Here is a 24,410-nt window from a genome sequence, read left to right as displayed (position 1 = left end):
TCAAAGTAATACTAATTTCTGGTACTCCACTGGTATCCTCTATTTACTTACCATGTTTCCTGCTTCTGCAGCCAGCCGGGCAGCATAGCGAGCTATAAGTCGATGTTCCTCATCGAGTCTGCTAGGACTGTCCATAACACTGCCAACAAAATAAAAAACAAGTGCCTATTAAACATCTCCTATTCTTGCTCCATTCTTAGAAAGAACAGATGGAAGAAAAGCTTGTATAAAAAATGGTTAAAGAAATAGAGGCCTAGGTCACAGATATTAATGGTCTTCTGTGACAAAAGGGCACTTAGAGAAATAATGAGGCCACACATGCCATTTCTCTTTAGTAGCACATCCTCACTGATCCCCCACCATCAAGAGGGATACTTCTTTTTGAATGAAAGGGCTAAGAAAAGTCAGAAAACCCACAAAATCTGAGATAGGGATTTCTAACCAAATGTTTTGAAATATTCATGACTTTTTAGACCTAGATCTTGCATTAAAAAAAAAAAAAAAAAAGAAGCAGAGAAAACTAAAGCATCATGAAAACAGTGGGCTGAGGAAAAAAAAATATTTAACACTGGCTGAACAAAAGTGGGGATCCCTGTCCAGGGTGGCCCAAACATATTGTAAAGTTGGAAAAGATTCCATGGTATCAAATATTCCCTTTTAATGCCTCTTCTTTTACTATGCTTGTGCCACAATTACAGTGCCATCTTAGAGTGAATTAGTTAACCCATTACTCTTTAACAAAAGTACCAGTGCTCTAAAAATTTAAAGACCCATTCAATGGGATATTACATCATTTGGCACAAGGATGGAAAAAGAGTTGAGTAGTAGGCTAGCTCTATGTATATGGGATGCTGATATGGAACTTTTGACTTATTCTGAAATCAATAACTTATTTAATTTAGTATGTTATGTCAAATGCTATTTATCCATATCAAAGCAACCTCAGTAATTAACAGGGGCTGTGGCTATATATACTTTTCTTTGTTTAAGACTGGCAGATGCTTTAAGATAACAGTGATGAAGATGACTAACGAACTGGAGATGACTGTTTTGGCTTGCCTCTACTTTGGTCCTATTTTCTTGGAGTTTCCAAAAACCCTTGATCAGAATTTAGTAGCATGAGAATAATGTGTAAAAATTTAAAGACATGAGTTCAATAACCTTGTTATAATTACTAAGGTGAATCTTGGAAGGGTAAGGTTAAACCAATAAAGATCTAAGTTTTTCATGTGTAGAATCAATTGTGTTTTTTCTAGTGTTTTTTTAAAACCTTCTTATATTTTTATCTTTTTGGTTAATTCTTTAACTTTGTCTTTCCACTAGGATGGATTTTTTTAAAATGTGGTTTAAGTTTCTTCCTTTGGCATTTGTCAACACTTTCTGGTGAGCACATGTCAGTCTCCAGCATGTATAATCATCCTCTCAAAAGACTATCTTGTAATAAGAACACACTACCACAAACTGGCTTGAATCCTTTAGGGTCAAGGCCACAAGGTCAGAGATAAGTTATAATATATATGCCTTAAAGGTCTTGTCTAAAATAAGAGAACTATTCTTATCTCTTACATAAAAAAACAACTAAAATGAGTATCAATATGGGTAGGTGATATTATGGAGAAATGGTAGCCTAAGAAATGAGGTCTAAAGTGGCTGACCTCTATTATGTGGCAAGGGAAACAATAGTGTCCTCTGTGCAAAAAGCTCCTTTCTATCTATCACATTCCATCTCCTTTGGGAGGTTAATCCTCCCTAATTTATACATGAGTGTGGATGACACGGTTACTTTAATTGGCTATGCTTTCTAGCCAGAAACCAGAATCTTGTGTTGATGAGAGGTTTTAAGGTTGGTGAAAATTATTTGAATGCAATTAAAAAAGTTCATTATTCCCCTGTCTGAGTTGACTCTCATTTTCAGAATTAGTTAGCCAGGAAATTTCTGACTTCTTTGAGGAAGTATGATGCTCAGTTTCTTAGAATATAAATAAAGACTGATGAAGTATTCACCCACTCACCATGTTCTCCCAAGGCTATTGGCCACCAATTTTTGCTCGGGAAGCCTAGATGAGACTTGAGGACCTTGGCTAAACCTACCATAAATCTTCTTGGGTTAAATGATTGGTAACAGTATTTGTCAAGCATTCTGCTGCCATTTTTACCATGAAACCTTTTATCACTCTGGACAATTGCCCTTACTGAGAATAAATAATTTGTCCTTCATGAGGTGAAACAACTTTATGCCAAAGACCGAGAGGCTGGGACAGAGTACACGGAAGCCATCTGTTGGATGAGGAGATACTCTGATACAATGCACAATTATCAGGTCCTTCCTTCTCTCCTATGATGTAAGCCGATTAAACATACTTGGGAGATATGGATTAAATACACAGTTTCACCAAGTTTTAGAGACAGGCAAATGTCCCAGAGTCATGATGCTATTTAGTCACACTGAGAAAACTATGGGAATGGTAAAAAGTATAATATTTAAAAATGCGAGCCGGGCTCAGTGGCTCAGCCTGTAATCCTACGCCTTGAGAGGCTGAGGTGAGTGGATTGCCTGAGCCCGTGGGTTCGAGACCCACCTGGGCAACTTGGCGAGACCTCATCTCTACAATAAGTCAAAAATTAGCCGGGTGTGGTAGTGCGTGCCTGTAGTTCCAGCTACTTGGAAGGCTGAGGCGGAAGGATCACCGGAGCCCAACAGGTCGAGGCTGCAGTGGCCGGGAGCAGTCACTGCACTCCAGTATGGGTGACAGAGTGAGACTCCAACTCAAAAAAAAAAAAAAACATGTGTAGGCCGGGCACAGTGGCTCAAGCCTATAGTCCCAGTACTTTGGGAGGCCTAGGGGACAGGATTGCCTGAGCCCAGGGGTTCGAGACCACCTGGGCAACTTGGTGAGACCTTGCCTCTACAATATATCAAAAAACTAGCCGGGCGTGGTAGCAATTATTTAAATTTTACCTCCTTGAAGAATGGTGGTGGGTGTGGACATGGAATGGGTGTGCCTGAATGTAACAGCACTTTGTTCTATATTAACTCTTTTTAAAAAACTCTTAGCCGGGCTCGGTGGCTCAGCCTGTAATCCCGCGCCTTTGGGAGGCTGAGGTGAGTGGATTGCCTGAGCCCACGGGTTCGAGACCTGCCTGGGCAGCGAGACCTCATCTCTACAATAAATCAAAAAATCAGCTGGGCGTGGTAGTGCATGCCTGTAATTCCGGTTCCTTGGAAGGCTGAGGCAGAAGGATCGCCGGAGCCCAGCAGGTCGAGGCTGCGGTGGCCGGGAGCGGCCACTGCACTCCAAGTCTGGGTGACAGTGTGAGACTCCAACTCAAATAAATAAATAAATAAACTCTTTCATTATTTAGGTAAGAATGAACAGAAAAATTCTGCATCAAATACCTTTACGAATGTTACATTTTTGGAAATGCAGGTATCTCAGAGGTTTACATGCTCTTTAAGTTTAAGCTAAAGGACATAAACCCCACTATAAAGGAGAATTCCTGACTCTGCGTTTAGGTAAGTGCTTGGGCCTGGCAAGGCTCCTTCTCTTGTAGAAGCTAATGCTTTAGTAATTATTTTAACTCTGCCAAACATAGCTGGTAGCTGCTCAAGATAAACCCCACATGCAGAGCTTTTTCCAGCTGGCAACCCCAAGTAGCATAGCTCTCCCTCCCTCTGATCACCCCTGGCTGCCCACTGCTGCTGCTGCACCACCACTGACCGTGCACAGTGCTGCAGACGGGCCACATAGGAGGCTATCAGCGCATGCTCATCAGCCAAGTGACTGGGTATATCCTGGCTATACTGTAACCTAGGAACAATGGAGGCAAAGACAGCAAGCATGACAAAAAACACACACAGAGGGAGAAATGAACATGGATTAACATGAGCAAACTTCAAAGAAAAATTTTTAAAATAATAAATTATGATAAGGAAAACAATAAAAAACCACAATATGTAATGGGGTAAGGTGTTAGACCACCAGAAATCTGCCTCACAAATCCTTTGAACAAAAGCAGTCCTTTAGGAATGGCTTCAGGCAACCGACATCACAGGCCATAGAAGGACTTGCTGAGGAGTCACCAGAGGAGCCTCACTTACCACTTCCATCCAGGTGCCAGGCTCTGTGGTGGATGTACATTCTAGGAAATGCCCTCTGGCAGGACAACTGAGGCAGTGGATATGTTAGGTTTGCAAAGTGATCCCTAATGCTATTCTTTTATAGCTTTTCTCTGCATTTAAGAATTTTCAGTGTTACTTCATGTTGCCAGTTAAATATTTTTATTTCTGTAAGGATACTGCCTTGAGCATCAGTCTATCTTCTCCCATAAAACTGGTACTTGAACCAAACTCATCAAAACTGTAAGACATCTAATTGTAAGACAACACTACACATTCCAAGTGTAGAATTCTCTCTTATAGGTATATGGAAGGTCCTTAAGCACAAGGTCTTTTTTTTTTTTTTTTAATTTTTAGTATAAATATGTTAAAACTTGTACAAAATAACCTAATGACTACCACTCAGGTACCCATAACGAAACTTAGATAAATATTAACATTTTGTCAATCTTGTTTAATCTATTACTCCCCAACTTTTTGTGTAGGGATAGGTGGCTAAAGCAAGTCCCAGACAATTATCTCACTTGGGAATACTTGAACCTGAATATAGCATGTAGTATATAGTCAGATAGTGAAAACATTTCACATAATCTTAACGTCACTGTCATACCAAACAAATGGGCAAAAATGTTTAATGTCCTAGCCCATGAGAAAATTTCCTCACATCTTAAAAAATGTCCTTTTACGGTTAAAATCAATATTGAAAGTCCCTGGTTTGCATTTGGTTAACATATATCTTTCATGTATATCTGACTGACACATTTCTGTTTTTACCCATAATAGTTCCTTCTTTTCTCTGTTTCTTTCATGTCATCTGTATGTGAAGAAACCAAGTTATCTTACAGAATATCCTACATGCTGATTTGACTGTTTCCTGTAGTGTCATTTAACTTGCTTCTCTATCCCCTGGGATTAGAGCTAGATCCTTGATTAAACGGATGCTCCTCGACTTATGATGGGGTTTTGTCCTGATAAATCCATTGTAAACTGAAAATACTGTAAGATGAAATGCATTTAAGGCTGGGTGTGGTGGCTCATGCCTGTAATCCCAGCACTTTGGAAGGCTGAGGCAGGAGGATTGCTTGAAGCCAGGAGTTCAAAACCAGTCTGGTCAATATAGTGAGACCCCATTTCGAAGGAAGGAAGGAAGGAAGGAAGGAAGGAAGGAAGGAAGGAAGGAGGGAAGGAGGGAGGGAGGGAGGGAGGGAGGGAGGGAGGGAGGGAGGAAAAAATGCATTTACTACGCTACTGAATGTAATCCCAGCCCTCTGGGAGGCTGAGGTAGGAGGATTACTTGAGGCCTGGAATTCAAGACTTGTCTGGGCAATATAGTGAGACCTCATCTCCACAAAAAAAAATTAGAAAGTTAACTGGGAATGGTGATGCACCCTGTAGTCCCACCTACTCGGGAGGTTAAGGCAGAAGGATTGTCTGAGCCCAGGAGGTCAAGGCTGCAGTGAGCTGTGATTGTGCTGCTACACTCCAATTTGCGTGACAGACTGAGACCCTCCACCACCAAAAAAAGAAAATAAAAAACTGATCTTCCAGTTTTAACATTCTTTATGTATTCATTCATTTCTTATCTATTTATCTTAAAATACTGCTCAATCAGGAAAGCTAAGACAAAGGGTTGATATTTCCCATTACTTAACAAAATACAGAACAATGAGTTACTGCCCCAGCAAACACCAATGGTTACCAAGGCGGTTTTTTTTTTTTTAATACATCTGATGTGCTTCAATCCATTCCAATCATCTTTTTGATGCTCAAATTGTCCTACCTTCTGCTAGTTGGAGCCCTGCTGGTAAGTTCCTGTATTCTTTTGACACATTCATCAGACCTCATTAGCTTCTTTGTTTTCTGGCACAATAAGGTGCCCCGTTTTCTTTTGTATGTATCCTGTCCCATACTTGAAATCAACCACTCTTCCAAGGATCTCTGGTTCCCTTTACTGAGAAAGAGCATTTAGAGACCACAATCAGGGTACTAGGGTACTCACTCTTTGTAGGCTGTAACTGATTCTAGGCTTTTCCAGTGGATAAAGCAAGAAAACCTGTATATTTTAGAATGAATAAAAGTAAGTTCTTCCAGTGCTTTCAAGGTGCCATTCCGGTTTTTTCTGGCTTGTATTGTTTTTAATAAAAAGTCGTCAATTATTCTTACCTTTGTTTTCTTGTATGTAACATGTCTTATTTTTCTCCCGCTGCTTTTAATATATTTTCTTTATCATTGATTTTCAGTAACTTGATCCTGATGTGCCTTGGTATGAATTTCTCTGTTTATCCTGCTTATACTTTGTTGAGCTTCTAGTATCTGTAGGTTTATAGTTTTTATCGTACTTATAAAAATTTATTAGGAAATTTGGGAAAAATTTTTCCTTAAATATTTTGTCTTCTTCCCCTGTTAGACTACTTGACATTATCCCATAAGTCACTGAGGCTCTATTTTTCAGTCATTTTTCTCTGTGTTCTCCGTTTTAGATAGTTTGTATTGCTATGCCTTTTTTTTTTTTGAGTTGGAGTTTCACTCTGTCACCCAGATTGGAGTGCAGTGGCCACTCCCAGACACCACAGCCTCAACCTGCTGGGCTCTGGCGATCCTTCCGCCCCAGCCAAGTAACTGGAACTATAGGCGCACGCTACCACACCCGGCTGATTTTTGATTTATTGTAGAGATGAGGTCTCACCAAGTTGCCCAGGTGGGTCTCGAACCCATGGGCTCAGGCAATCTACTTACCTCAGCCTCCCAAGGCACGAGACTACAGGCTGAGCCACTGAGCCTGGCTTGTATTGGTATGCCTTTAAGTGAACTTTCTTTCCTATAATTTCTGACCTACTGTTAAGTCCATCCTTTGAATTTTAAATTTTGGGTATTATCCCTTTCAACTCTAGATTTACTTTTTTATTTAAAAATTTTTATGGAAGTAGAATATGCATATAGAAAATTATAATCACATTTAGATTTGGTTATTTTTTATTTCTTCCATCTCTCCTCATTATGTTCACATTTTCCTTTACATCCTGATATTTATAATGGGTATTTTAAAGTCCATATCTGCTAATTGCATCATGTCAGTCATTTCTGGTTCTGTTCATATTGATTAATTTTTCTCCTGGTTAAAGACCATAGTTTCCTGCTTTTTCCTATGTTTTCTAATTTTTAACTGCATGATGGAAATGGGGGAATCTAAGTTGTTGAATGTCTAGATTTTGTTGTCTTCCTCTAAAGAAGCTGGCAGTCAGTTAATTTACTTGTGGACCTGCTTGACTCTTCTGAGGCTTGTGCTTAAGCTTCATAAACACATATCTAGGGTAACCTTTACCCAGGGCTATTTTGACCCTGCTCTTAAGGTGTGGCCTTTCTGGGGTCTTTACTGAATGTCCCAAGTGTTCAATAATGTCTCTCTGCCCTGGGTGGTTGGAATGCAAACATCTATGTGAGTTCAGACAGTTGTTCCACTTTCAGATTCCTTGCCCGGTCTCGTAAAGTTTCATTCTATGCAAACACAGCTTAGTTTTCAGCAAAAGACTCAAGGGGACCTCTATGGAGATTTATGAAGCTCTTTTTCTGTGTAGCTTCCTCCTCTCTGGTATTCTACCTGGGAAATTCCAGTCTCCCCAAACTCCAATTTCTGATTCCTTATCTCAGCAAGACTGCCTTGCTCTGCTTGTATTCTACACTGGAGCTTGGTAAATGCCCCCCGGCAAGAAGCCTGAGCAATTATAGAGCTCTCCTCACTTGCTTCCCTTCCCTCAGGGATCAGTCCTGCACTAGTTACTGTCTAATTTCTGAAAATAGTTATATTCAGACAATTTTTCCAGTAGTTTGCAGTGAGAGAGCTAATCTGATACTACTAGTAATTTCACCATGACCAGAGGGTAATTTTCCCAGAGGGGAAATTAGTAGAAACTAACTTTTAATCATATTTTTGGAAAGTATTGGTCTGCCTTAAACTAGAAATTAAAACAAAAGTGCTTCTTCATGGCAGATAGACTGAGAATACTGCCATATGATCTTGTAGGTCATTATAAGGACTCTAGAAACTACTGGAAGGTTTTGAAGAGAGGTGAGACATGATGTGATTTATATTTCAATAAGATCATTTGCTTTATAAAAAGTTAACTGCCAGAGAACAGGGAAAGACAGCTAATTAGAAGACTACTATAACATTCCGGATGAAAAACAAGAATGGCTAAGAAGATAGCAAAAGAGATGGTGAGAAACAGTAGAATCCTGGACAAACTTTGATAATGTTTTTGGATATAGATGATCTAGTAATCAGTTTAGACGGGAGTAAGAAAATGAGAGGAGTCAAGAATCTTGACAGAACAACTAGGAGAATATGACTGCCATTAACTGAGATGAGAAAGACAATGGGAGAAGTAGGTTTGGTAGAGGAAGATAACAAACTCAATTTGAGACATGATAATTAGGAGAAATGTATTAAATAGTCAAGTGAAGGTACTGATTAGGAGGTGAATATATAAGGTTTAGAGCTCAGGGAAAAAGTCTATGCCAGAAAAATAAGTTCGGAAGTCACCAGTGAGCAAGCAGTTACTATTAAAAGCTATGCGTCAAGTGGAGGTAACCACCTAGAGTAAGTTAGAAAAGAGAAGTGGTCCCTATTGTACACTACTATTTAGATTTCAAAGAAGTGTGGAGAAACTAGCAATGGAGACCAAGAAGAAATAGGAGGGAAATGAGGAGAGCGCAGTATCTGGAGACCAAGTGCAGAAAGTGAAGTAGAAGGGCGAACTCATCTATGTCAAATGCCACTGACAGATCAGGTAAGTATATTGGATTTAGTGGTGTGGAAGCCATTGGGTTCCTTGACAGAAATAGTTCTGGCAGAGTAATGGGAGGTAAAAGTCTGACTGGGTGTGTTCCAAAGGGAATGGCAGAACAGAAATTGAAGTCACTTTCCATAAATAATCCTTTCCAGAAGTTTTTCTGAAATGGGAAGGAGAGATATCTAGGGGTAGCCAGAGGAGGAACTGAGGTCAAAAAAAACAAAACAAAACAAAATCTTTTTTCAAACAAGGAGAAATAATAGCAGATTTGTAGTTTGATGGAAAAGATTCAGTTGAAATGGGGCAAAAAGATACAGGAGACAAAAGAGAGGTGTGCTTTATCAGAAGTCCTTATTGGTGAGTAGAAATGAAATCCAGTGCACACCTGGGGAAATCCACCTGAACAGAGAAGTGGCTGTGCACATAGGTGCAGACACAGGTGAATGAGTAGGTGAAGAGGAGCCGGGATAGGGAAGAGGTGAGGTAGGAGGCTAGGAAATTTTTTTTCCTAATTGCTTTTTTTGTCTTCTCAGTGAAATAGGATGCAACAGTTCACAAAACTCCACTTTAGATTTGTAGGAAGATTTCTATTTGGAACAAATGGTATGTGCCAGATAATAAGGGATAAAGACAAAAATGTGGATAAGGAACTTAAGAGTCCATGAATTTTCCAATAGTTTTGATTGAGCTCTGGAAGGTTATGTTCTACTTACATTCAAAGTTATACCTGTCTTCCCAGATTTATTTTTAATTTAGATCTTTCCTTTTTGGGGCACCCCTTTGGGTCCCCTCCCACTGTGGGAGGTTTTCTGTCCTCTCAATAAATCCTGCTTTCTAAAAAAACCCAAAACTTTCCTTTTTGATAAAACATAAATATACACACATATGTATATACACACATATAACCCACAACTTACATAGGTTTTGTTTTAGAAATTTGTTTTGCTAAAGCAAAGTCAATAGTGTACAAGTTAGAATTTTTTTCCAATAAAAACAGGAATTGTTTTGTTTCTAAGCTGTCAAATGTCAATTCAATCCACAGAAGCAAGTAATTTTCATGCTGAAATATATTAGTTCCAATAGCACTTCTGATGGAAATTGGACATTTGAAACAATGTACAGCATACCTACTGGGTGTCAGGCCCAGTGCCAAAGATGAAAATACCACAGTAAGAGTATGGATTAAAAGCCAAAGTCTATGCTCTCAACTGCTGTACTCTACTTCCTCCTTCTTGATAAATGACTCTGTTGCCAGAGTCTAAACTGCTGCTCCACACCCAGCCTCCAGTACGCCTGTCCTGCCTCTGCCCTTGTCCTATCATTGCTCACCTCTCACCCCTACTTCACCCACTCAAGTCCCTTCGGCTTGCTTCCTTTCCCCATAGATGTGCCTCCCAACTCTTGCTCACTCCATTACAGATTCTGCTGAAACCATGAGACATTATCACCTAGATTCTCGGAGAGCAGTCCACACTTTGGGGTATATCTAGAACACTGGCAAACTTGGTCCGAATGCAGAGTCCCAGGCCCCATTCCCAGATTGTCTGATTCAGTAGAGGCCTGGGAGTTTCAAAGGAAGCATTCTGGGGAAACATATTTTTGGAGCTGTTGCTTTAGACACCACCACTCCCACCAGGACCCTCTGTTCCCAGCTCAGGTCATCCTTATGGCTTTAGATCTAGGGGATGCCTTGGAGGAAAGAATGCTGATTAGGATACCCTGGGAGAAGAGTGTTCATGTCATGTCACTCTTCTTTTCGGCTCTGTAGTCACTGTACTAGCTCTTGCTTTTACTGCTCTCCCTGATTGGATACAATTCTATTATGTCCTCTCACAGAAAGACAATGTCCCTCTAATTATAACACCTACATTTATCGGTATGGTCATTCCTTTTCCCCACCAGACTGTTAGCACCAGGAGAGCACAGTCATGTCTGGGTTTTGCTTATTGTGGTGTCAATATTAAAGGAAACAGTAAGGGGTATATGGAAAGTCACTGTACTATCTTTGAAACTTTTCTTTAAATCTAAACTATTCAAAATAAAGTTTATTAAAAGAATTTTTTAAAAAAACCCTATCCCTACTACGTGACCTAGCCTCTGACTACCTCTCCAAACTCGTTTCCTTCCATTAGTCATTTCCGCTCACTGTACTTCAGCCACACTGACCTTTCTGTTATTCCAGAAAACACTAAGTTCATTCCCACCATGGGACCTTTATCCTCCTATTCTCTTAGCCCGGAACATTCTTCCCTTAGTTCCCAGCATGGCTCTCTTTTTCCTCACATCATTCAGGTTCCTGATCAAATACCACCTCTTCAGAGAGACCTTCTCTGATCATCTTCCCTAAAAACTAAAACTCTCTGCTCCATTCATTTTCTATTTTTCTGCACAATATTTGTTACTATTACTTATTATATCAGAAAAAAATTTGTCTTCTTCACTAAAATGGAAGGTATATGAAAGCAGGGACCTAGTTACACAGTCTAATCACCACCTTCTAAAATAGTGCCTGGCACATATCAAGTGCTCAGTAAACATTTGTTGAATTAATAAAATACTTCTGAAGAAATACGTAAGTATGAAGAGTTCACTCAACAGGTAAGTGACCAAGTGAGACCCTGAACCCAGGCCTATGTGATTTTTGGGGCTCATGCAAGAAATGAGGGACAGAAGTAAACAATGGATTAGCAGAGGAGAGGACAGGAGAAATCCTGAAACCATATCATTTAAAAAGGTGAGTTTGTGGCAGCTGAGAGTACAAGAACACAGTCAGTACTTTATGGCTGTAACCAGGCAGCTGACTACATTTGGGAAGCATACAATTTGGGGCAGAAGCTTAGAATGACTTTTATTTCTGCCCTTGAAGTGAAAGGCAGAGTTAAGTGAACTTTCTTACAGTACCTTAATTTTTACTTGTAACATAAGTGAAAATACAGTATTTGGGGGTTATTACAAAGTCTATAATAACAATTTCAGGTAATTTTTCTCCTACTCTTTCATTTCTACTCAAACAATGAGAATAATTCAGACAACCATTGTTTCAATGTTAGATGTTTAAGGGGGTGATCTCTGAAGGAGGCTAACAGCACCTAACAGTTATGTCAAAATGACTTCTAGTGTAGTGGTTAAGTCTTGGCAGGACATTACTTACAAGTAGTATCTTCATTGGTGGAGACAGTCCTTCTCACAAGGAGTGAGCGGCCACTGCAGCCTTGACCTGCTGGGCTCCAGTGATCCTTCCACCTCAGCCTTCCAAGTAGTTGCAACTACAGGCGTGTGCTACCACGCCCAGCTAATTTTTGATTTACTGTAGAGATGAAGTCTCGCCAAGATGCCCAGTTCTCGAACCCGTGGGCTCAGGCAATCCACTCACCTTGGCCTCCCAAAGCGTTGGGATTATAGGCTGAGCCATCAAGCCTGGCCAAAAAATGCTTATTTTTATCAAAGGGCCAGATAAAATACTTTGGTCTTTGTAGGCCATAAGATTTCTGTTCCCCCAATCTGCCATTGCAGGGAAAGCAGCTATAGCCAATATGTAAATAAATGGACCTGGCTATGTCCTAATAAAACCTTATTTACAAAAACAGGCTGCCACCTGCAAGCTGTAATTTGCAAATACCTGCCCTAGTATATACCATGAAGTGGCTGGGAAGCACTCTGAGGCCAGTGCTCTGTGCACCACGACAACCTCTGAGAGGAGTTTGGGAATCTTCGTCTTATAGCCCTGAATTTAGGTTAGGAACTGAAGTGGCCTAGAGCCACAACAATAAATCCACTCAAATCCCACACTGGCTCTTGAACCCTTCTATGCCTTAGATAAGTTGTAGGTAGTTTAGGGATTCACTGTGACAGAGGTGAGAAATTAAGGATAACCGTCACACCCTTCCAAGCTGATGTAACAGTTCTGGGAAGAGAAGCACTGGGATTATCATACTTTTTTCCTGGTAAACCTAATCCAGGCTTAACTCCAGGGTGCTCCTAATCTAAGAGGACCATTCTAGGCTGCAATATGCTATTTTGGATTGTCTGCATTGAAATAGTAGCCACACGAATTTCAGTTGTTCCTCAATTTGGTCTAAATTTGAAGACAGCATGTAAACCTACAAAATGACTGAGGGCCAAAGCACAAGAATAGGCATCCAAAAGAAACCATTGCAAGTAACAGAACTTTGGAGTCTGACCAGAGGTCAAAACAAGATTAATAAAGCCAAGGTTTAAAAAGTAAGCCAAGAATAACAGGCTGAATCAGGTGTCAAATGCAAAACAAGGTAGTAATAGATTTGAATACTGCCTCACTGCCTGTAATACCCAGAAATCTGCTTCAGAACAATGTTCTTGCATTGCTTCCTTTCTTTGAGCTTACAAAAGTGCTTTTTTGTTCTTGATCAATGACTGGGTTCGTAGTGTGTGGTTATTTTAGGATACAAATATAAGCTCTAAAGGGTTTACCCATGAGGTCAGAAAATAGGATAATGGATGAATCACCCTACAAAGATAAACCATAAATGCATCAAGTTTAGTGTACTCACAGATAGAACTCTGGTTGGCAGGCAAAGCTGAATTGTCTGACACAGAGTAGTTACATAGTAAATATTTAGTTGAACTGAAATTTCAGTACTTTTCCTGAGTGTCTATATGCCAGATACTATATTGGGTGCCGGAACTACAGTGATAAACAAATGCAGCTCCATCCTTATGATGTGTAGTCTTGAGAAGACTGCTGACATTAAGTATTTATAAGTATGGGAATGTCATAAAAGAATGTTTGGGGATATCACAGAGAATTTAGCCTAGTCTAGGAGGTCAGAAAAGTCCTCCTCAAAAAGTGACATTTAGGTTGAAACTTGGATGATGAACAGGCTTAGCTAGGTGAAGATGTGTATGAAGAGGCTCCAGGGAGAGGGAGTAGCATGTGCAGAAGCACAGATAAGAGAAAGCATAGCATGTTCTAGGTACTGAAAGAGTCCCAGTATGGCTGAAGCTTGAAGAGGAGGAAGAGTATTGGTATATGAGGCTGGGGAGATAGGCTGGACATCATGAAAGGCCTCACAGGCCAGGCTAAAAGACTAGCAATTCTCCTAAGGACAATGAGATGTTCCTAAGTTTGAAGCAGGGGACAAGTCATTATCGGACAGTGCATTTGAAGGTTGACTGTCTGCAGTGTAAAAAGCAGACTAGAATGAGGCAAAAGAGAAGGTAAGACACTTAGTGAAGAGGCTATGTAGTAATCTAGGTGAGAGGTGATTCTATGCACTTGGACTAGAACATAGCAAGAAGTTGTATTTGTATACATTTGCATGCAAATTAAATACATTTGTCAACAGTCATCAACTTGCATATTTAATTGGTAAATTTTATTGGTATATAAATTATAAAGCTAAAAAAACCAGTGACTTAGTAACTGGATAGCTGGGGATGGAGTGGGGAGGAAAGAGAGGATGCAGACAGAAAAGATTCCAAAGTTTCTGGCTTCAGTGAGATGGCTGGTGCTGCCATTTACTGAGATGAAACCGTGGAGGAAGAATAGGTAGTTTGAGAGAGAAGGCAGTAAGTCCAGGTTTAGATATGACTTTAAGGAGTTTGTGAAACATCTAAGTAGAAAAAGTAAGGAAGGAAATGAATAAATGGTTCTAGAACTCAGGAGATTGATGTGGGCAGGAGATTAAATGTGGGGTCACTAAAATAGGAGTGCAGGGAAGAAGGCCCAAGACAGAGTCTTGAAGAACACACCAGCATGTAAGGGATGGGTAGAACTAGAGAGATTTGTAACAGAGGCTGTGCAAGGAAGCCAATGAAGGAAGGGACCAAAAATTATCTACACACTGGAACTTAGGGTCACTTTGGTCACTCTAACTTTCAATTCAGTCATTTTTTTTTTTTTTGAGTTGGAGTCTCACTCTGTCGCCCAAACTGGGGTGCAGTGGCCGCTCCCGGCCACCGCAGCCTCGACCTGCTGGGCCCCGGCGATCCTTCCGCCTCAGCCTTCCAAGCAGCTGGAACTACAGGCACGCACTACCATGTCCGGCTAATTTTTTGATTTATTGTAGAGATGAGGTCTCGCCAAGTTGCCCAGGTGGGTCTCAAACCCGAGGGCTCAGGCAATCCACTCACCTCAGTCTCCCCAAAGCGCGGGATTATAGGCTGAGCCACCAAGCCCGGCTATCTCAGTCATTTTTAATCTAAAATTCAATCTACTTGTTTCCCTTTTTCATTGCTAAAGTGTAAGGCTAGGAGGAGAAAAGACCATCCTCCCCTTTATACAGGTCTCCAAAACTTCAAGTAGACCAAAACACCTCAAGGAAGACACCATATGGAAGTTCTATCAGAAATAGTACATGAGAAACTCAGAGAAACATTTCTGTGTCCTCCGCAATAAACGTGTAAAGCCAGCTGCTATAATAATAAATTACAAGACAACTCTCTGACTTTGGAAAGTTCTGAAGTTTGGAGAAATGTCGTTAACTTTGTCACAGTGGGAGAAATTTGTGGTAGGACCCACCAAAGGAGCAGGAAGACATACAGAAAGATTATAGTTAAAATCCAAACACCCAGAATAATCAGCCACTGTAGCAAGAAAATCGTCATGTAAGTGAATATAGGATAGGGATTAACACTAAAAGCAGCATATTTCAGAGTAGAGTTCTTTTTTTTTTTTTTTTGAGTTGGAGTCTCACTCTGTCACCCAGACTGGAGTGCAGTGGCCACTCCCGGCCACCGCAGCCTCGACCTGCTGGGCTCCGGCGATCCTTCCGCCTCAGCCTTCCGTGTAGCCGGAATTACAGGCAGGCGCTACCACGCCCGGCTGATTTTTTGATTTATTGTAGAGATGAGGTCTCGCTGCCCAGGCGGGTCTCGAACCCGCGGACTCAGGCAATACCACTCACCTCAGCCTCCCAAAGGCACGGGATTACAGGCTGAACCACCGAGCCCGGCTTCAGAGTAGAGTTCTTAAAGAAGACAACAGCTTTGGATCAAATTGTGTCAAGTTATATCCTGCTATATCAATTTATCAATATAATATAGTAGGACATAATATCAATATAATATTAATATAATATAGACATATCCATTACTGTGTAGTAAACATATGAACTAGTTTCTTTTTTTTTTTTTGAGTTGGAGTCTCACTCTCACCACCCAGACTGGAGTACAGTGGCTGCTCCCAGCAACCGCAGCCTCGACCTGCTGGGTTCCGGTGATCCTTCCGCCTCAGCCTTCCAAGTAGCTGGAACTACAGGCGTGCGCTACCACGCCCGGCTCATTTTTTATTTATTATAGAGATGAGGTCTCGCCAAGTAGCCCAGGCGGGTCTCGAACCCACGGGCTCAGGCAATCCACTCACCTCAGCCTCCCAAAGGCACGATGAACGAGTTTCTAAATGTCTGAGTGAGACTTCCAGATCCACAGGGTAAGAAATATCACTCTTCTCTAACATGGGATCTAGGGCTTACAGAGGAAGAACACTTAATGTAGTTTTAGGGTGTTAGGGAAGGTTTCCTGGAGGAGTCAAAGCCAAGGTGAGAAGAATCAGATGATAAAGACAAGAGAACAAAGGGGAAAAGGATGGGGAGATACTACAGGCAGCAGTGGCACTGCTGGGGACTATGCATGGTTTAGTGCTTCTGAGAGTTGGTGTGGAAGACAGAGAGTAGGATGAGGTGGGGCTGGAGGGGCTCACAAGAGTCAGCTCAGCAACAGTCTTGTGAACCACACTGAAGGATGGGGATTTTATTCTGTAGAACCGCAGTGCCACCAGCTACATGTGGCTGCTTAAATGCCAATGAATCTCAATGAAATAAAATTAAAAATTCATTTTCTCTGTTATACTAGTCACATCTCAAGTGCTCAATAGCCACATGTTGAGCATATGGCAAGTGGTTTCTGCACTGGTTAGCAAAAAACATCTCAAATTCTTAGCAAGTGCTATAGGAAACAAGAGCCACTGGAAAGTATTAATTAGGACAATGTCATAATCACATTTACATTTCAGAAAAACTTCTCTGACATCAAAGAAAAGATTGAACGGGATTGAAGTGGGAAGTAGACTAGAGGTCTCCTAATAAGATCCATGAAGAAATTAAGAACTGTACTACAGCACTGGTTTGCTTTCAATGTTTGCTTTACTAGTTGAAGTAAGCTGAAATATTTTAATAGTTTGATATTAAAAGGAGTGAAAAAAATCTTTGTCTAAACATAGGAGGTCTAGGCTGGATCACCATGGGAATTTCAGCATTCAGAAATTTTCATTATGTGTGCAAAGTTGTGGTGCACCACTATCCCTTGAAAGCAGCAACTACACTGAGTAAGCTTCTTAAAAAGAGCTAAGGTCAAGATGTATCAGGTTTTCACAGCATATGTAAAAATGCGTTAAAAAAGTCTGTATGTTCATGTGTATATCAGGCGGGGGTGGTAGAGAGAGAATGTGTATAGTGAGAGAGGAAAAGAGTAGAGTGGCAGAGAGAAAGTGTGTGTGTGTGTGTGTGTGTGTGTGTGTGTGTGTGCGCGCGCGCACGCGCATGTGAGCACGCACGTGCATGTGCACATGTGTGTATGTTCTACTGGTCATTTGTTGGGTCTAAGTATTTGTATGTCCTTTGCAGGTGTAAATGTAAGGTAGCTGGAAGAATCTAGATAACAAGAACTCATGCAACAGCCTGGTTTGCTAGTGTCCCATAGACACCCCTAATTCAACATAATCTGTCTCTCTTCCTGCCCAAACGTTCCTCCTGTGTTTTGATGAAAGGTACTTTAACTCAAGACAGGAAAAAAACCTGAAAAATTATCCACCCACTTCTTCAGTACCCCCACATCCAAAATCTACAAAGCCTGTCCTGACTGCCAGTATTCCACAGGTATCTCAACCTGAACATGATAACACTGAACTCACGGTCTTTCCAAATCTGTTCCTTCCACTCTAGTCTGCTATGTCAGTTCATAACGAATGAGACTCTTGGTCATGTTCAGAACCTCAAGGTCCAATAAGAGAAGAAAACAAACTACTACTTACTATGCTCTGTCAGCTTCTATTTTTCAAACTAAGGTTTTTAAGTATAGACTTGGAAATACTCAAATTTTCTGTTTGTACTAAGGTTTACCTTAAATGCTTGAGTGGAAACGGAATCTAATCCCAACGCAGAAGCAATTGAAAACTGGCAGTCTGCCTAGGCCATCAGATAGGCTTTGGAAATCTGCCAACACTGCACACCCTGCAGTTCCCTAAGATTATGTGTTAATTTTCAATTACTCTGCTTTTCTGTCTTTCTTTAAAAAAAAAAAAACCCACTGGAGAAAAAATTATTTTTGTGTTGACTTGGTGAGATTCTCATAAAGAATCCATGCATGCTAGTTATTTCCTGAAACCCTCATTAATTTTTGCTTTTCAAATAAACTCAGTTTTTCTTAGTGCACTGGGTCTCCACATGGATAGTTTCTGGCTTGACCAATTTCATTTTGCCTCCTTTCTCAGTTTCTTCAACATCTCTGTTGTTCTGTCTAAAAACCTAGCAGATTGTGATTTTTGTCACTCTACTATATTCTGTAGATAACAAGATAAGTTCTTTACCTTGGCATCCAGTCAGAAAACCATTTTAATAAAGGTACACTTTTTAAAATTGTGTTTTGCTTTATTGTGCTTTGCAGCTATTGTGTCTTTTACAAATTGAAGTTCTGGTGGCAACCTTGTGTCGAATTTTTTCAACAGCATGTGCTCACTTTGTGTCTCTGTGTCACATTTTGATAATTCTCATAACAGCTCAAACTTTTTCATTATTACTATATCTGTTGTGGTGATCTGTGATCGGTGATCACTGATGCTACTGAAACTGTCATGCTACAAACTACGCCCACTGAGACTGTGAATTTAACTGATAATGCTGTGTGTTCTGACTCTAAACTCATCATCTCCCTCCTTCTCCTTGGCTGCACCACCATTCCCTGAGACACAACATTACTGAAATTAGGCCAATTGGTAGCCTACTGTGGCCTCTAAGTGTTCAAATGAAAGGAAGACTTGCACATTTCACATTATAATGAAAAACTAGGCCAGGTGCAGTGGCTCAAGCCTGTAATCCCAGCACTTTGGGGGGCCAAGGCGGGAGGATTGCCTGAGCCCACAGGTTCAAGACCAGCCTGGGCAACTTGGTGAGACCTTGCCTCTACAATAAATTTAAAAAATAGCTGGGCGTGGTGGCGCATGCCTGTAGTTCCAGCTACTTGAAAGGATGAGGTGGAAGGATGGCCTGAGCCCAGTAGGTCGAAGTTGCAGTGGCCGTGAATATGCCACTGCACTCCAGCCTGGGCAACAGAGTGAGACTCCAACTCAAAAAACAAACAAACAAAAAATAAGTGAAAAACTAGAAATGAGGAAGCCTAGTGAGAAAGGCATGTCGAAAGTCGAGGTAGGCTGAGAGCTAGGCCTCTTGTGCCAGTTAGCCAAGTTGGGAATGCAAAGGAAAAGTTCTTGAAGGAAATTAAAAGTGCTACTCCAGTGAACACATGAATGATAAGAAAGAGAAACAGCCTTATTGTTGATGTGGAGAAAGTTTTAGTGGCCTGGGTAGAAGATCTAATCAGCCACAACATTCCCTTAAGCCAAAGTCCATCCAGAGCAAGGCCCTAACTCTGTTTAATTCTACGAAGGCTGAGAGAGATGAGGAAGCTGCAGAAGGAAAATGGAAAGCTAGTAGAGTCTGGCTCATGAGGTTTAAGGAAAGAAGCCGTCTCCATAACATAAAAGTGCAAGGTGAAGCCATCAAGTGCTTATGGAGAAGCCGCAGCAAGTTATCCAGCAGATCTAGTTAAGATCATTGATGAAGGTGGGGACACTAAACAACAGATTTTTAATTCTGATGAACCAGACTTCTATTAGAAGAAGATGCCACCTAGGTCTTCACAGCTAGAATGGAGAAGTCAACGCCTGGCTTCAAAGCTTCAAAGGACAGACCAACTGTCTTGTTAGGGGCTAGTACAGCTGGTGACTTTCAGTTGACATCAGTGTTCATTTGCCATTCTGAAACTCCTAGGAGCCTTAAGAATTATACTAAGCCCACTGCTGAAACCTACCGCTTCAGAAAAAAAGATTCCTTTCAAAACAGTACTGCTCATTTACACTGTGCCTACTCACTCAAAGGCTCTGATGGACATGTAAAAGGAGACTAATACTGTTTTCATGTATGCTAACACAACATCCATTCTGCCGCTCATGGATCAAAGTGTAATTTTGACTTCAAAATCTTATTAGTTAAGAAATACAAATTGTATGGCTATCGTTACCATAGACAGTGATTCCACTGATGGAACTATGCAAAGAACCATGAAAATCTTCTGGAAAGGGTTCACCATTCTATATGCTGTTGAGAACAGTCATGAAACATGGGAGGAGGCCAAAATAACAACATGAACAGAAGTCTGGATAAAGTTGATTTCAACCCTCAGGCATGACTTTGAGGGGTTCAAGAGCTCAGTGGAGAAGTAACTGAAGATGTGGCAGAAATAGCAAGAGAACCAGAATCAGAAAGGGAACCTGAAGGTGTGACTAAACTATTGCAATCTTATGATAAAACTTGAATGGAAGTTGCTTTTCACAGAGAAGCAAAGAAATAAGTTTCTTGAGATAGAGTCCACTCCTGGTAAATATGCTGTGAAAACTGATGAAATGACAACAAACAACTTAGAGTATTAAAGAAACTTAGATGGTAAAGCAGTGTCAGGGTTTGAGAGAATAGACTCCCAATTTTGAAAGAAGTTCTATTATGGGTAAAATGCTACCAAACAGCATTACATGCTACAGGAAAATTTTCCGTGAAAAGAAGAGTCAATCAGTGCAGCAGACATCATTGTCTTATTTTAAGAAACTGCCACAGCCACCCCAACCTTCAGCAACACCATGCTAAGCAGTCAGCAGCCATCAACATCAAGGCAAGATCCTCCACCAGCAGAAAGATTATGACTCATTGAGAGCTCAGATGATTGTTAGTATTTTTCTTAGCAGTAAAGTATTTTTAAATGAAGGTATGTATATTGTTTTTTTTTTAGAAATAATGCTACTGTTCACTTAATAAAGTACAGTACAGTGTAAACATAACTTTTACATGCATCAGGAAACCAAATATTTGTGTGACTCACTTTATAATAATATTCACTTTATTGCAGTGATCTGGAACCAAACCTGCAATATCTCCAAGGTATGCCTGTACTATACTGCAACTTATCTCTTAACTTGGTCATGTTTCTACAGCTCAGAAATAATATTTATATTGTGGCATCTTCTGGTCTTTAAAAGCTACTTTTCTTTTTTTGTGAAGTATAAGTTAAAGTAAAAAAGCTCTAACTGATAAAATCATAGTTGGACATGGTGATTCATCCCTGTAATCCCAGTACTTTGAGAGGCCGAGGCAGGAGGATCACTTTAGAACAAGAGTTCGAAACCAGCTTGGGCATAGGGAGACCTGGTCTCTAATTAAATTTTAAAAAGCAAAAATTTAAAAAATCTTGCCCTTACTTAAGATTCCTAGAAATTAGGAATACTCAGAATTGGCACCTCTAATATTTACCAGTTACCCATCCAAAGATGTTCCAAGATAATACATCATCACAAACTGAACAAAAGAGAATATAAAGCATTACTTAACCCTTGAGAGAAAAAAAAAATGAGGTGGTAGGGGGAAAAAGTTCTCCTGAAATAAATCTGTGAAAGTTGCAGTATGATGTAATACATTTACAGTTTTTAAAGCAACCATCTAAAAAAGAAGACTACAGTTGTCTCCTGGGCACCCCCACCTTCTCTAGAGACTACCAGCCAATCATTCTGAATCCCCCCTTCCAGAGTCTTCTAATTCTGGGGTGGCTTTCTTTCAGGCTTTTCTCACCATTAGTCTAGATTTTAGTTTTTCTCTATCTAATAAGTCAGCACTCATTCATTTGCTTGGTTGCTTCCAAGATTTTGTTGTTATTGTCTCTTCTTCTGTTTTTCTTTGCCCTTGCGGATTTTTACTTAAAAAAAAAAAAAATCAGTGGTGGTTCAGGAGGAAATAGGCAAATATGGCTTAATATGCCATGCTATCTGTTACTTTCCTTTTTCCAATTTCTCTAAATTGCAATTACCCTATTTGCAAATCTTTACCTTTGTATACTGAGTATGTGAGTGTTTAAAATGTATCATTTGGTCTGTGGTTTAATGAATTAATGAATCATAAAAGAACATATCCAGACCTGATCCAGATGAATGGACATAACTGGGAAATCCTGGATCCTGTCCCTTCCACAGAAGGTGGATGAAACTCCTGGAAAAGGTGTGAGTGCATCTGCAACAGCGCAAGGAGAGCCACCTTATGTGAAGAAGGAAAATTCTGAAAATGTGTATGGGAAGGTGTGTGTGTGTGTGCACATGGTTATTACTCATCATAAGATAGCTAAGGTGCTGGCTATCATATGAGGATCACTTGACCCCAGGATTTCGAGCCCACAATTTGATGTGATAGGTCTAGTGAGCATGGCTCATCACATACACACAAGGATGGGCTGCAACACAAGCCAGGACAGCCAAAATCCTTCCTTGGATTTTTCTAATCCAAGGGAGGATAACAAATCATGGAGTAGCAAGGCTGTGTCTGAAGCCATTCACAGCTTGGAAGCAATTGTTCCACAGTGGGAGAGAGCAAAGGCAACAAGCTGAGAGAAACCTAGAGATGGAGGACATCCCGGGGGCATTCCAGTCGCCTTTGTGATCCATGTGCACTCCTGTCCTTCCCTTTCTGCTTCTGCATTTGTTTTGTGGGTTTGTGCCTTTTAAAGTTATATTTTAATACTTGAAATTAAGAGTTGTAACTAATATATCAACCAAACACACAAAGCAAAAAGAGTTTCATATTGAAAGTTTAGTTATTGCCATAGTTATGTGAAATTTTCACATAATTGTAATGGTTTAAGTATCTATAAATAATTAAAGCTAAAACTTTAGAAAACATTAAAAAAATAAAAATAGAAACATGAGCATCATTTTCCATATTGGTCTGAATATACGGTAACTTAAAACAGTTCAACAGTACAGGGCATAATAGCATAATTTACATTCTGAACTTTGGGTAAAAAGAGGGACAGATGCAGGTCTGGGGGGAATTAGACAAGGCCAGGGATTTTTTAAGTCTATGTTTTAAAGCTTTGAAAATTTTTTGTTATTTGCTTTTAAATGTACTATTCTGATGCTTTTAAAAGACAGCAAATTTCAAGAAACCATTTAGTCTAAGGCAAAGACAAGACTTCTTTTTAGTTATAGAATATCAATATGGGGCTATTAAAAGAATATTATGGAGGGCAAATCCCTAGAGTAGAACTTCTTAGGAACATAATTTATAGTCTGTCATATGATATCCAGCACCTTTGTCATTATAAAGTCTTTTGTAAAAAGTAACCCTTAGGTCTTGTTTCTCTTTTATCTGGACTTAATACAGCATTATTTTTGACCACTGTAGTTATCACTATTTTTATACGTACTGCCTGTTGAAAAGGTAGAAACTGAAGAGCTTAAATTTTTCCTACACTCTTATTATTGTCCATGTTCTTGTCTTTTTCAGTGATTTATACCTTATCACGAGTTCTAAAAGAAACCTCTAATTTCTGGAGAGTAGCTCTATCATCTTGAGGATTCCTGTCTCAGCAGAGTAAGGCTCTGTGACTTGGAAGACATGCTGGGGTCCTGGCTTTCATCAGAGTCTGGAGACACAGGTTTGACTACACTCAGTGGAGAGAAAAAAAACTGATGAGTCCTTGAGGAAGTAAATAGGGTACTGTCTGGAAGTTTATACTTCATGGTTACTGGGGCCATGAAAAGCCAGTCTATGAAGTATGCAATTAATATTCATATAGTATATCACAATCTCATAGTGAATATGAGATATAAAATCTTCTAAAATTCTAAGGATTATACTGCTACGTTAGGGGCACCTTGTCCCAGGTAGACTCTACTCAAATAACTGCTCTTCTTGATAAGTCACAGTGCTCAACCTTTCTTTCTGATCTGCGTTTTGGCTGTCTTTGGTCTGCTGGTCAGCTCTTGGATAGTCTAGGATAACCACCTCTAGGATGGGCTAATTCCAATCAGAAAAAGGTTATTAGCTGAAATGATAATTTTGAAATAAAATCTTAATCCAGGATATACTAGATTAGCATAGCAGCTTTCAAAATGGCAGATACCATTTTGTGATTGACAATTGTAGCTGGTCACTTATAATTAAGCCCAGAGCTTAATACAGCAAGCCTAAGGGTTAGTCCCCTAGAAAGGTTGTTGTGATTACTATCATTGCTCCTGAGTTCCTTCTTTTCGTTTTCTCCAGAAATAAATCATTGTCCAGAAAGCAGCAATCTTTCTAAAGGGCTCTAGCAGCTACACTGAGTGTGGTCACTGAATGTAGCACTTATACATGGTGTGCAATGTCACTGGGCACTTAGAACCCTCACGGTCTCAGGTGACAAAACTAGTAAATGATGAGAACTCAGATGAAGGAAAA

The 24,410-nt window shown here is 40.2% G+C and overlaps 1 protein-coding gene across 1 annotated transcript in view; it reads right to left on the bottom strand.

Annotated features, from left to right (window-relative positions):
- The window catches only part of LOC103265989 (dystrobrevin beta-like), a 69,896-nt gene that overhangs the window by 30,581 nt on the left and 14,905 nt on the right, over positions 1-24,410 (bottom strand). Inside the window, exons 3-4 of the mRNA XM_008063631.2 lie at positions 3,720-3,809; positions 52-139 (exon numbers count right to left, since the gene is read on the bottom strand). Of these exons, the coding sequence (XP_008061822.1) occupies positions 52-139; positions 3,720-3,809 (178 nt within the window). The remainder of the gene's footprint in view (positions 1-51; positions 140-3,719; positions 3,810-24,410) is intronic.

Source organism: Carlito syrichta, unplaced genomic scaffold (assembly GCF_000164805.1).
Source record: "Carlito syrichta isolate Samal-C Ts95f unplaced genomic scaffold, Tarsius_syrichta-2.0.1 Scaffold306971, whole genome shotgun sequence".
Lineage (NCBI taxonomy): Eukaryota > Metazoa > Chordata > Mammalia > Primates > Tarsiidae > Carlito > Carlito syrichta.
This window is presented reverse-complemented; position numbering and strand designations above follow the sequence as displayed.